Consider the following 13,415-nt stretch of genomic DNA (forward strand, 5'->3'; position numbering starts at 1 on the left):
GGTAGCCTTTGTAACGTTGGTCCCAGCTTGCAGGTCATTCACTAGGTCCCCCCATGTGGTTCTGGGATTTTTGCTCACCGTTCTTGTGATCATTTTGACCCCATGGGCTGAGATCTTGCGTGGAGCACCTGATCGAGGGAGATTAGCAGTCTTGTAGGTCTCCCATTTTCTGATTATTGCTCCCACAGTAGATTTCTTCACACCAAGCTGCTTGTCTATTGCAGATTCAGTCTTCCCAGCCTGATGCAGGTCTACGATTTAGTTTCTGGTGTCCTTCGACAGCTCTTTGGTCTTCACCATAGTGGCGTTTGGAGTGTGACTGTTTGAGGTTAAGGGGAAGGTGTCTTTTTATACTGTTAATGAGTTCAAACAGGTGCCATTAATACAGGTAATGAGTGGAGGACAGAGAAGCCTCTTAAAGAAGAAGTTACAGGTCTGTGACAGCCAGAAATCTTGCTTGTTTGTAGGTGACCAAATACTTATTTTCCACCATTATTTGCAAATAAATCCTTGAAGAAATCAGACAATGTGATTTTCAGAATCTTTTTTCTCATTTTGTCTCTCATAGTTGAGGACTACCTATGATGTCAATTACAGGACTTTCTCATCTTTTTATGTGGGAGAACTTGCACAATTGGTGACTGTCTAAATACTTTTTTCCCCACTGTATTTATAATGGAAAGAAATTACAACAATGATTGAACAGTTTTTTCCATTTCTCAAACCTTTGACCCTTGTTGCAAGCCAAAATCTATGAATGATTGCAGAGTTTAAAAACGATTACAAATGAGCTAATATTGCAGAGATGTATTTTCTCATTTCCAGAAGCAATTAGGACGTCTAGAAGGCCACAGGTCTAGAAGGCCTAGCAGTCCTGGATTGTTTCCCACTGTTTACATTACATTGTAATGGTAGTAAGACTAAGGATTAGGGATAGCGACTAAGGATGTCCTAATGCTATGTAGTTGATCGAGTTTGGCACAGACCCATGGATATTTAAATGGACTGGGTATTGGCTATTTAAAGCTTAATTCAAGTTTGATCCTCTGTTTTTACCACTGTGTTCTACCAGAGCGCCCTCTGATGTTCTCTGGGAGCCATTAATGAACATTATTCCTAGTTTGTAGCAATGATGATCTTAGCGTTCTTAGCGATCAATGGCGTTCTTAGCGATCAATGGCGTTCATACCAAAACAGTTATGGAACAGTGGAACATGAAACCTTAGTGCAATTTCAGTTCTAGTGGTACTTAGCATACCACATTTTAGCAAGAAGAAACTGAATCCAGTTGGATTGTGACTCAAGGTACAATATCATGTCTTAGGGCTTTGAGAGATTCTCACCCCTACTAAATCCCACCTTTTGTTCGCACTTGACTACTATAATGGCTATAATTATGCTACACATTTGCTTTTAGCATGCTAATGTGTTCGTTTATCTTATACGTCATTGCTTTATGTGGTGTACTCTAGTGGAATAACACGCTAACGGCGTCTTAATCACTTCGTTGTTTGGATCATACCGTGCCTAAATACATCATTTACCCTAGATGATGGTCAAGTTGACAGTGATGAGCGTGCATAACTTACCCATGATGATGGTTAAGTTGACAGTGATGAGCGTGATAATGAGCGAGCTTGGTGTATGGCGGAGCATTTATCCAAGGCTCAGCATTGTGCAGCTGAACAGGTTTAATGGTGCATCCCTGGAGCGAGTGAGTCAGAGATAGCAGCGCATGAAAGCGAAGGGGCCTCTCTTTAACCGGTGCCGCCGCCGCTCTCTCACTCTCACTACCACCTCCCCCCTCCTCTCTTTCTGAATCATGGAAATGTCAGAGAAGTGAATGGGCGTTCCTGTGCTGTGATGAATAATGAATCGGCGTTCCCTTTTCTTCGTGGCACTCTTGGGGAAAAAACGTCTAAGAACAATTCTCACAGAGCCAGAGCTGGTGTGCCTGGGCGTTCGTCAAACGTCACTTCCGTCTGGCAGGCGTCGAGTAGGCCCAACGGCTGTCACGATGGGAGGATACACACCATTGAAGTTTTATCCCTGGAAATCCGAGATAGAATCAATTTTCCGTTCGCTCAGGCAAAGGCGAGCAGAAGGAACTGCAGACGTATCAATATTGAGACAAATTAGCCCGCCACTGCCAATTACCACGGGAGGCACTGCACTATTGCTAAATGGGCTCCTAAATATGGAGAGCTTTGTTTTCCCCTTAAATGCTAATAGTCAAGAGATTCAAGTGGCAATTCAGTTAATACTGCTCCGGTTGCCTGAATTCAGCCTTAAGGAAGCCATATTCCTTTCTAAGCAAAGTTCGCCCTCTGTTCTCAGGTTTCCTTACTCTCTCACTTATCCGTTGCATTTACCTGTAAGCCTTCCAGCACAGCTTTGGCTCTGCCAAGTTGTTTGCCTATAAGATAATATGTAAAATTCCTGAGTCTGGGATGTGGACCTATGAATCTTAAGCCTTGTATCTTCTCAGATCAGCTGCATGCCAGACGTGACGCATTCCTAATGTTGTAATGTTGCTGTTTATCTGCCACTCGAAGAGCTGAGACTCATCTGCAGTGCTGCGAGGGCCGGTTGCCCTGCATAATTTTACATTTAGCAAACATTGCGCCATTTCCAGTACATCGCTGCACAGGTGGAATACGTTATGGGATCCTATTTCCATCTGATGGCCTCCTCATTTAATATTCAGCCGACCCACAGCCGAATTTGCCACAACTGCCTGAGATCAAACAGGCACCCGTGTGCGGTCTCAAGACGTTGCAGATGAAGAGGTAGCACAGATGGCTATGCGCTGGCTGCTCTGCCCTGTTTGTCACACCTCCATCTCAGTTACACCCTGACCAATAGCTAATTAAACCTAAACACTCTGATTTTTTCTAATGAAATGCATTCCATGCCTAGCACTCCACTCCACCACTTTTATTTCAGAGCAGAGCTTGGAGTGTCAGCAAAGATTGGAGCAGATTTTATGATGAATGTCGGCTTTTTGTTTCTTGTTTCTTTAAAAAAAGAAAGATAAGCATTTATATGATACCACTACTATGCTGCCAGTAGTGGTGTTGTACATGAGTTCAGTCTTGGTCGGGAGACTGCAAATGAATGGGCTTGGTCTTTTCTTGGTAAGGACAATTCAGAAGTGTACTTGAGACCAAGCTCAGAGTTCAGGGCTTTTCTTTGTGCTTTGAGAGCACTTACTGTAGACTATGTATGACATTCTAGACTGATTTAATGTTTTAGATTATATCTCAATTCAATTTATAGTGTATTTAGGGTTTTTTTTAAAGTGTTAATTAGAGATGGAAGGATTGATTGGTTATGTATCGGTATCAGACGATTTCCAGCCTAAATATGCGACCTTTCATGATCAGATCATATGGTCCATATTTTTCACTAGTTACTGCAACGCTCTGCGAGGCCACTCGGTCACATGATGCTGCAGTTCCGCATTCAATCACTAGATGACAACACGGACCTTGCTCACAGCTGCAGAAACCCATTAAAGCCTGTCTTGAACTCTGGTCTGTTTGCCGAGACAAGCTGCGTTTTAAAGCCTTGTCTGCAGACAGAAGGACAAAAAGCCATTCACTTTGGAACAGTCTTTTATGTGGTAGCGGCCGAAAAATGCAGCACAGACCGTTTTTATGGTCTCCTAGTTAAACTATTATGCTTTGTAGGAAAGTAAAATACAGACTTTTAACACCAAAAAACATGAGACCCCTCTCGAGAGTGCATCACTCAGCCCAGTACAGTGAGTATCAGCAAAGCTATACCGACACTTTGAGCTCCACGGTGCCATTGGGCATGTACCGGTATTCATGGGCTCTGGCAGCTGGTGCTCGGAGTTTCACAACATTTTAAATGGGGTTGGTTCATCTTGAGAGACATTACAAAATCCCTGCATGATGCTGCATTGCCAGCTTTGCTGGGAAAGGTTAATGTAGCATCCAGCCACGCCCTACAGAAACAACCATGTACCCCACACATTTTACATGATCATGTCTGGAGGTAAGGTACAGTCAAAACACTAGAACATTAGTTTATACTAGTTTCTTGTTCCACTATGAGATAGTTCCACATTTCAGACATTTAAACTGTTACTAACTTAAATTGCATCTCACTGCTGCACATTGTGAATGACACACAGTTTACAGTGCCTGTAGAAAAGCAGCACAGCTTTAAAAACAAAGGGTTGGGCGTGGACATAAAATAGCAAAGATCTTATCTGTTAAAATATACCTGTCTCGGGTCTGATCCTGATTCACTAGAATTACCTTAATGTCAATATTAAATGACAGTTACATGTTGAAGATAAAAAAAAATCTTTTATATGGAAAAAATGCTCTCCTCAGCCTATCAATGAAAACATTTGATTTTAACAAGCCTACCATCTGTATAACATACTGAATCTGTGCTGTTATCAGGTGAAAAGTATCCAGGATGCCATTCGAGACAAGAAGAAACGCTTTAACTTCATGGGCGAGGAGGTAAACCTGTTCCCTTCAGTGGGAATATTCATCACTATGAATCCGGGCTACGCTGGCAGGACGGAGCTGCCTGAGAATCTGAAAGCACTTTTTCGGTGAGTCTGGGAAATGTCTGAAGATAGTCAAGGTGATCGGGAAAAGTTCTTTGTTCAGATGCCTACTGAGACTGCATGCTAAGTAAATGCTTAATGCTTGAAATTCCATGAAAAGACCATCTGCACATACTGTTTCGATTGGTCCTCCCAGTCCTGGAGTACCAGCACTGTAAAGTGTTTTGTCTGACATAATACACCTGAGAAAAGTAACAAGGCCAAAATAATCTGTAGATTCCTGAATTATTAATATAATCAATGTCAATTATGACATTGTTGAATATATTCTGAATGTGCAGGGCAGGAGTATTTTAGGACCAGGGAACCACTGATGTTGCTGTAATGTTTTTGTCTATTTTACACAGTCGCCTTCTCAAGCAGCCTTTCTCACTTTACTCTTCTGCAGGCCCTGTGCCATGGTAGTGCCAGACTTTGAGCTGATCTGTGAGATCATGCTGGTAGCAGAGGGCTTTATTGAGGCCAGACTGCTAGCCAGGAAATTCATCACTCTCTATCAACTCTGTAAGGAGCTTCTGTCCAAACAGGTAAGGCACTCAGTTCGGTTCAGTTGAATTCAATTCAATTTAATAAATATACACACATTAGGCAATCCTACAGCGTAAGTGCTGTAGTGTATAGTATGTATACAGGCAGTCAGTCATCTGTGGTAGAAGGTAATCTGGTCAGTCATGCAAATTACCAGCCCAATATTTAGTGAGTGCAGATATACTAAGAATATTGAGAGGATCACTCGTAGACAGTGAGGCAATCGTGGATAGGCATTACAACCATCTCAATCATCCCACATTTTAATAGAGCGGGTTTTAATAGAGAGAGAGCAAGGGAGAGAGAGAGAAGCTACCAGGCAATTCTAATTGTTGAAACATTATCCTTTGGAGTGCAGTGTTTCATCTAATGGGCTTTTCTAACTCTTTCCATTTTCCATAAAGGCCATATTTTGACAGTTGCAGCAAGAACATTTGGCTGTTATGACAGTTATAGTCTACTGGTTTTGACTGCACCATTATGAAACACCCAAATATTTTCCAAGCATAAAGGTCTCCATTTCTATAAGGTACAATAAATAGTGCAAAAAATATACATTCATTTTACATTTAGAGCATTCTTGAACTTGGGTTTCAAGCAGAACTTTGCAAAGAAAGCCAGTGACGTTTAGAGATATTGCTTGAAACTTGCTGTACATTTGGTTTCAGTAATGACAAGTTTAAGTCTGCACTTTGGGCTTTCCGGTTTGTTTCTTATGTCAAAAATGTGGAAGAATGTTCAAAAATAATCTAAATCAATCAAGATATCTCATCTTCTACATTCAAACTTAGATATGGTATCCATTGGAAGTTTAGGATCCACTCTTATCAACATCATTTCTCTATTTGTTATTCATGAGTGAGAAATACAGTGCATACAGAAAGTTTTCAGAGCCACTTCCACATTTTCCACATTTTGTTTGGTTTTAGTTTATTTTTGCTTATTATTCAACACACAATACTTCACAATGACAAAGCAGGGCATGTTTAGAGTGGTTTGTAACTGAAATATCAAATTTAATAAGTATTCAGACACTTCACATGCAGTACTATATTGAAGCAATTGAAGCAACGATGGAAGCTTGAAGTCTTCTTGGAAATGATCCTGCAAGCTTGGCACACCTTTCTTTGGGACGTTTATTCCATTCCTCTTGGCAGAACTGTTCAAGCTCAACCAGGTTGGATGGGGAGCATCAGTGCACATCCATGTTAAGATCCCTCCTGAGATGCTCTGTTGAATGCAGGCCTTTACTCTGGCTGGGCCACTCCTGAACTTTTACAGACTCTACCCAAAGCTGGGTTGTTATCTTGTTGTAATGCAAACCTTCGCCCCATCCTAAGATCCTAAACACCAGAACACTGTATTTTTCCTTCATCCATCTTCCCCTTTATTCCAAGTTTTATCTTACTATCTGCAGCAGAAAAACATTCCCACAGCATGATGCTGCCACCACCGTGTTTGACTGTAGGGATGGTATTAATGAGGTGATGCTCAGTGCCTGGTTTCTTCCACACACACATCTTTGGGAATTGTGGCCAAATAGTCCAGTCTTTGTTTCATCCGACCAGAGGATTTTACTTCTCACGGCATGAGAGTCGTTCAGTTGCCTTGTGGATAACTCCCAGTGGGCTATCATGTGCCTTTTATTGAAGAATGGCCTCTATCTATTCAATCTACTATAAAAGGTGTGATTAGTGGAGTGCTGCACTGATGGTTGTCCTTCTGTGAGGTTCAGCCGTCTCCACAAAGGAACTCAGTATCTCCTTCGCAGTGACCATTGGGTTCTTTGTTACCTAACTGACCAAACTGCTCAGTTTGGGTGGCCAGATCTAGGAAGGCAGTTTCAAACTTTCATTAAAAAATGATAAGGGTTCTGTGCTCTTGGACACTTTTAATGCCATAGAAATGTTCTTGAATGTCCTGGCACAGTCTTGTTTACCGACAATTCTGTTGACCTTGTAACTTGCTTTTTACCATGACATATACCATCAGCTGTGAGACTTGTACAGACAGGTGTGTCCCTTTCCGAATGATGTTGAATAAATTCAGTTAGGCACAGATGAACTTTAGTCAAGCTGTGGAAGCATCTCAAGGACCACTGATAGAAAATGGATTTTAGCTGAGCTCATGTGCAAGTGTCTCAGCAACTACTCAGGAACTACAGGGACGTTTGAACAAACTAGTGGGGCTATTCTTTGGTAATAGAACACTTTTGGCCACCGGCCAGCCATTGGCTGTTTAAGGGTTTCATTTCAATTTGATGAGTCTGAAACATAACAAATTGTGGAAAACTTGAGGGCCTGAAAGCTTGACTAGCTATGATGGTGATTAACTGTCACAACTTTGGGTTAAAGCCCCATTTCTAACTAAGCTAATCTTGCTTTTGAGGACAAACAATATACATGTACAAATGTAGCCTGAGGAAAAAGTTCCAATAATAAAATGTGTTTATTTAATAAAGTGTTTTATCATATTCCTTCAACTCTGATGTTGAACTGGTGTGGTCTGTTCCATCCACACCCTAAATAAATCAGATAAACTTAACTTAAGTTTATCCATAAACGTTAACGTTAACAAGCAAACTAAAGCTAACCCAGAACGAAAAACCCTGACTGTCTATAATCCAGTAGTAAAGTGAATATTGATATTTGATATTGCTTAATTTCATTTACAACCCCCCACACATACACACCCCTTGTGCACATGTACATTTTGTGACATACAAGTTGTCAGATATAGAACTGGCATCTGTGTTAGCGACAGAAGCGCGTGGACTGATGCTGTAGAGTAATATTACAGAATGTTACACAAATATGACTTACTCTGCATTTACACTGCTTTATGTGTCGACACACCACAACAGATCCCATTTGTTTTCAATGGGAAGTGGCGGTTCCCATTAAGCCGGAAAATTAAGCAGAGACAAACTTCATGCAAATGAATCCGACCAATGCGATGCATCTATCCAATCAGAAGATTATTACTCATTATTGCAGTTTCAGGGTTCCCTGTCCTCTTTGATCCATCCTAATCAAATTACAGGGATCAGCGATCCACATATGCATACTTATCATCAGTCCCTCCAAAATTAAAAAAGTGGGAAAATATCTGTTTGGATGTAATTTTCCTATGAATTATCAGATGTTGAATAATCATAGTGCTAATCAACTGTGCCCCAACACCTCCCCTAAACAAAAATTTTTAAACCGAGATTTTGTTTTTTGGATTATTCGAAAATCAGCGCATTTCTATGCATGTCTTAGCAGGACGTGATTTTAATTACACGATGTAGGGAGCTCTGTTGTTAGCGCCCACATGTGGCCATTTGAAGAGGAGAAGTGCATTCACTTTTATTGTCGCACCGGAGCAGTGTAAATGCAGTGTCAGCGTTATGCAGTTCTCTTGAGAGGCCTTGCGCAGCTCCATCAAAGTTTTAGATTCAGTCATTTCTGAAGCAGGAGCATCACTCACTCTGTTGTGTTTAGTCTGTGATTAACATGCTAGGAATGTTGGACAGAGGGCTGTCAGTTAGTTGTACTTATTAGAATATTAAGACAATACCCATAGAGTTGTCAGACAGGTCTGAAAAGTGATTGGAACCCTAAGCTTATTTTTGACAGTAACTTCTGTGAATTCTTTTGACACACTATTATGTCTCAGGACCACTATGACTGGGGTCTGCGGGCTATAAAGTCTGTGCTGGTGGTGGCTGGCTCTTTAAAGAGAGGGGACCCGGAGCGGCCAGAGGATCAGGTGCTGATGAGGGCGCTGCGAGATTTCAATGTGCCGAAGATCGTAACGGACGACATGCCAGTCTTCATGGGACTGATCGGGGACCTGTTCCCTGCTCTGGATGTCCCTCGCAAGAGGGACATGGACTTTGAGAAGTTTGTCAAAGAGTCAGTGCTGGCCCTCAAGCTGCAGGCTGAAGACAACTTTGTACTGAAGGTAAGAACTGCTGCGAAATTTGTGTCACCCTTCGGCTGTTGAGCTGCTCTGGAACAAACAGCATATTCGATAAGGCTTCAGCATTACTGTAGGGATGTGGTGCGGAACGCTGTACTACATGCCACCTATCCTGAGCTTCAGGTATATTCTGTGTGATCAGATCTAATAGATCATATACTCAAGTCATTCTAATAAGAAATAGCCAGCCACACTGCACTCACCGTCCACTTTCTCAGAATGAAAAGCCAAGTCTGAAGCCAAGTGTGATTGTGTGCTTTGAATACATGTCTGAAGGCAAGCTTTTAAGGTAGTGGATGGTGTGAAATCTGCCACTATAAAGGCTCTGCTCACAGGCAATTCCTCTAAACCAGTCTTAAATTCCACTACTCTGTGCACTTTTAGTCACCAGAGTATAATCAATAGCTGAGAGCAGCATTGCCAGGTACTTGGCCTTGCCCCTCTGTTTTGACTGTAACACAAATACAGAGGCTTTTGACATAAAACTAGCATAAAATTGGATTTCCTTACTTTTTTATAGCGCAATTGCATTACCGATCATTGATCAGCTTCATTATTTTGAAAAAAAAAAAAAGTAAAGAAATTGAACCCCCACAAGAGTCCTTTCAGTCTGGCTTTATCAAAGTGGTCAAACATCCCTTCCCAGTTAATTTAATCCTTGGCCAATCGATTCCCTATAGTTTAATTAGCATGATATTAGTTCAGCTTTTAGATACACTTGAATTGAATTTGGATTATTTGGATGATAACCAAAACATCGAACTCACTTTAGCAAACAGCAAGTAATGCTGTTTTACTTGGTACCCATGTTTGCAACAAAACAGTGAGCTAGCTGCCCTTTAGTTGTTAGGCAACTTAGTAAATTGGGATTTCCTTGGCTTTTCACTGTGTTCTATGTCCTGCCATTTTAGTCCATCATCAACCATTCACTACTTTGACTATTAACATTATCACTTTTGACTTTACATTATTGTTAACTTTTATTATGGGGCAGTGGCGGCTCAGTGGTTAGAGCATTGGGCTATGGATGACAAGGTTATGAGCTCAAAGAGGAAACACAACCAAAAAGGGTTGCTTATCTAGTACTAGAAACTCCATCACTTTTGAAAAGATTTCTAGCTTTCTAGTTTGTAGCTAGACTGTTGCTGTTGTGCTTTTGGCCATGGTTAAATATTGTCTGCACTGTTTCCTGTTTTGTGCTGTTAGTGGTGTTTTTTAAACTCAACTAGTTCCATCTGAATGAACAGTGAACAAGGAACAGCAGCGTCCTGTTACCAAGGAATCTTGCGCAGAGCTGTCGTAACTCTTGAATATGATCTGATTGCCAGTCGAATATTTTGGCTGAACATTTTTCCATCTCTAATGTGAACCAATGCTTCCAGTAACTGGTTTCAGCACCTTGAGCAGCAATGACTTCAACCAAATGTTTCAACCAGACGTTTCCGTCTTGTTGGACTTTCTGGCAGGTTCTTCAGGTGCTTCAGGTTCTAGGTTTGTATTGGATTAAACTCTGCACTGTGTCGAGGCCATTCCAAAATAAGAAATCTCTTCTGCTTCAACCTTTCTCTGAATGACTGATGTGTGTAGTGCTGTTCTGTCGTTGTAAGACCCACCATCTGTTGAGCTTTAGTTCACAGATGGATGCCCTGATGTTCTCCTGTAGAATTTGCTGATCCAATCCAGAAATCACAGTGTCGTCGGTGATGGCAAGCTGCCCGGGTCCTGTGCCAGCAATACAGCCCCAAACCTTCATCTGCCAGATAATGGATCAGTAAAGCCCACACTTGTTAGAAATTTCAGCCAGATAAACATCGACAGCTCTGAGATCCTTAGAAATCTTTGACTGAGGCATGGCCTGTCCTTGCAGCAAGTCCACATGGGATTAAATTTACATGGAGTCATGGGGTAATGTCCTCACTTTTAAAGAAGGTTAGTTCTTTAAGGTAGGGCTGGGCAATATGACAATATTTTATCGTATCATGATAAATTTTGTTATCGTGTTACACAATATGCTTTTCTAAGAATATTGAGGATATTATTAGTGCTTAAAGAACCCTGATCAACTGCAGGTTGCAGTGTAATTAGACTGGTTTAATTACATGTATTGTGATAAATATTGTGAATTATGAAAATGGCTTTAAATTTCGTGATACAGTATTTAAGCCATATTGCCTAGCCATACTTCGAGGGTTCTTTAGTAAAATCAGTGGTTCTATACAGAATCAACCAAACTAAAAAAAACCTAAATGTTCTATATATTCTATATATATTAACCAAAATGGATCTACTATTCACTATTCATGAGAAAACTTTTATTAATACCTTATTGAAAAATGTATGCGTTGAGTGTGCTTTTTTCTGATCATTTTAGTCCTTCCCAGATATCTGTGGTCAGACACGGAAAAGGATAAGGACAACGTAATCCTCCAAACTGTGCTTTAAAAGATGTACAACATTCTTGAACTGTATACCAGTGGGTGTTTACAGTTAGTCTATGGAAATGTGAGCTTTGTTGATTTAAGATTCAGGAGATTCAAGAGTTGTATTGTCACATGTACAGTACACATGTAGTTACACTGTACAATGAAATAGACATAAATAGGTGACTTAGTTCTGTTAACATTACTGCATGATATTGTGCAAGAGCATGGTAGTAAAGTTACATGTGCAGTATTCTGCAAAGAGCATTGCCATAAAGTGCCCTGTGCAGTAGTCTGACAGCATCAATACATAATACATAATAAATACAGGTAATAAATGTAGTGTGTCTGTATAGCCGAGTATAGTTCCGTTTGCTGTGTGTGTGTTAGCAAGAGTTCACACAGTCAGACTGATGGCAAGGAGCAGTGTATTGATGGAGCCGTTCACAAGCCTGATGGCCCATGAATAGAAACTGTTTGTGAGTCTAGTTGATCTGGACTTCACACTCTTGTAGCACCTGCCTGATGGTTGAAGTGTAAAGACACTGTGTTGGGGGTGTGATGATGTTGAGTGCCTTTCTAATGGCTCTGGTGTGGTCCTGGACAGAGCAGTTTCCACACCAGACTATGATGGAGCTGATGAGGTCACTCTCAACTGTAGAAGTTGCAGAGAATTTCGGCCTCCTAAGAAAGTAACAGGCATGGCTGGGACTTCTTGATGATTTGGCATGGGTTGTAAGGTGGATGAGTTACCTACAAAAATCATGTTCTAAGTCTTCAAGTCTGCTTGAAGGGATGGATTGTTGTCCTGACATCAGCAAACTTGATTATTTTGACGTTTTAGGAGGCCATGCATGCATTTAAGGGGCCCAGCACACAGCCTTGGGGGATCCCTGTTCTTGTGCTGGATGTGCAGTTGCCAATTCTGACTGACTGGGGTCTGTCTGTTAGAAAATTCAGCACCCAGTTACAAAGGTTATAAAGCATTCTAACATAGGTGTCTTTGACCTCTTGGCAGTGTTGACTGTGTTGTCAATAGACCGGTTCTGACGGTACACATCACGATCATCACTCACTGCACTCTTCTGTGGGAGGGGCACAATGGTGGTGGGCTTGAAGCAGGAGGGCACAGAAGCTTACGCTAGAGACAGATTGAATAGGTCTGTGATTACATCAACCAGCTCTGTTGAGCAAACCTGAGTGCACGCCCATGGATGTTGTCTGAGCCCGCTACCCTCTGTGGATTTGGTGTATTATGCACATCTGCCAGGTGACACACTATGCGATGTCTTCTGCATGCATTCCAGGGCCAAGACACTTTTCCATTGGTTGGTATTCAAGGCCTCAAAGCGAGTGTAGAACTCACTGAGATCCTATGCTCCTATGCTGGTAATCTGTGATGTGTTGTAGGCCTTGCCACATGTGTTGGGAGTCTGTGGTGGTGTGGTATCCCTTTGGCCCTTGGCCTCTCTGATAAACGCGTTTTGTAGTCTTAGTGGTAGCTTTGCCTGAGACAAATGCAGTGGAGCTAGCATGCAGCATGGTCCAAACTTCTATCTACTGTCTATCTAGTACTTTTGATCAGGGTATATCCTGGAGTGTTTTGTGGGTAGAACCATCTCTTTTAGCCAATTACTCCAGAAGCATAGTCCTCTAAATCAGCAGTAGAGTCCTCTCTCAAAGCAGCAGCTCTAAACACATCCCAGTTGGTGGTTGTATAGTGTGTGATAGACATTGTAACCTTCCTCTTGTAAGCCCAGTCTGCTTCAGCTCACACCAGCTCACATGATTGACAGGTGCTACAGAGCAGCTCTCCCTGGTGGGTGGTTCAAAAGGGCTCAAAATGTCACTGTGTCACCAGCGGAAAGATAACCAACAGCCTTGATTGA

The 13,415-nt window shown here is 41.6% G+C and overlaps 1 protein-coding gene across 3 annotated transcripts in view; it reads left to right on the forward strand.

The window, feature by feature from the left end:
• Positions 1–13,415, forward strand: part of dnah9 (dynein, axonemal, heavy chain 9) — a 193,444-nt gene that overhangs the window by 36,809 nt on the left and 143,220 nt on the right. For all 3 annotated transcript variants that reach the window (XM_072666671.1, XM_072666673.1, XM_072666672.1), the window contains 3 exons: positions 4,440–4,597; positions 5,001–5,139; positions 8,801–9,088. In XM_072666671.1, the coding sequence (XP_072522772.1) occupies positions 4,440–4,597; positions 5,001–5,139; positions 8,801–9,088 (585 nt within the window). The remainder of the gene's footprint in view (positions 1–4,439; positions 4,598–5,000; positions 5,140–8,800; positions 9,089–13,415) is intronic.

Source organism: Salminus brasiliensis, chromosome 22, assembly GCF_030463535.1.
Source record: "Salminus brasiliensis chromosome 22, fSalBra1.hap2, whole genome shotgun sequence".
Lineage (NCBI taxonomy): Eukaryota > Metazoa > Chordata > Actinopteri > Characiformes > Bryconidae > Salminus > Salminus brasiliensis.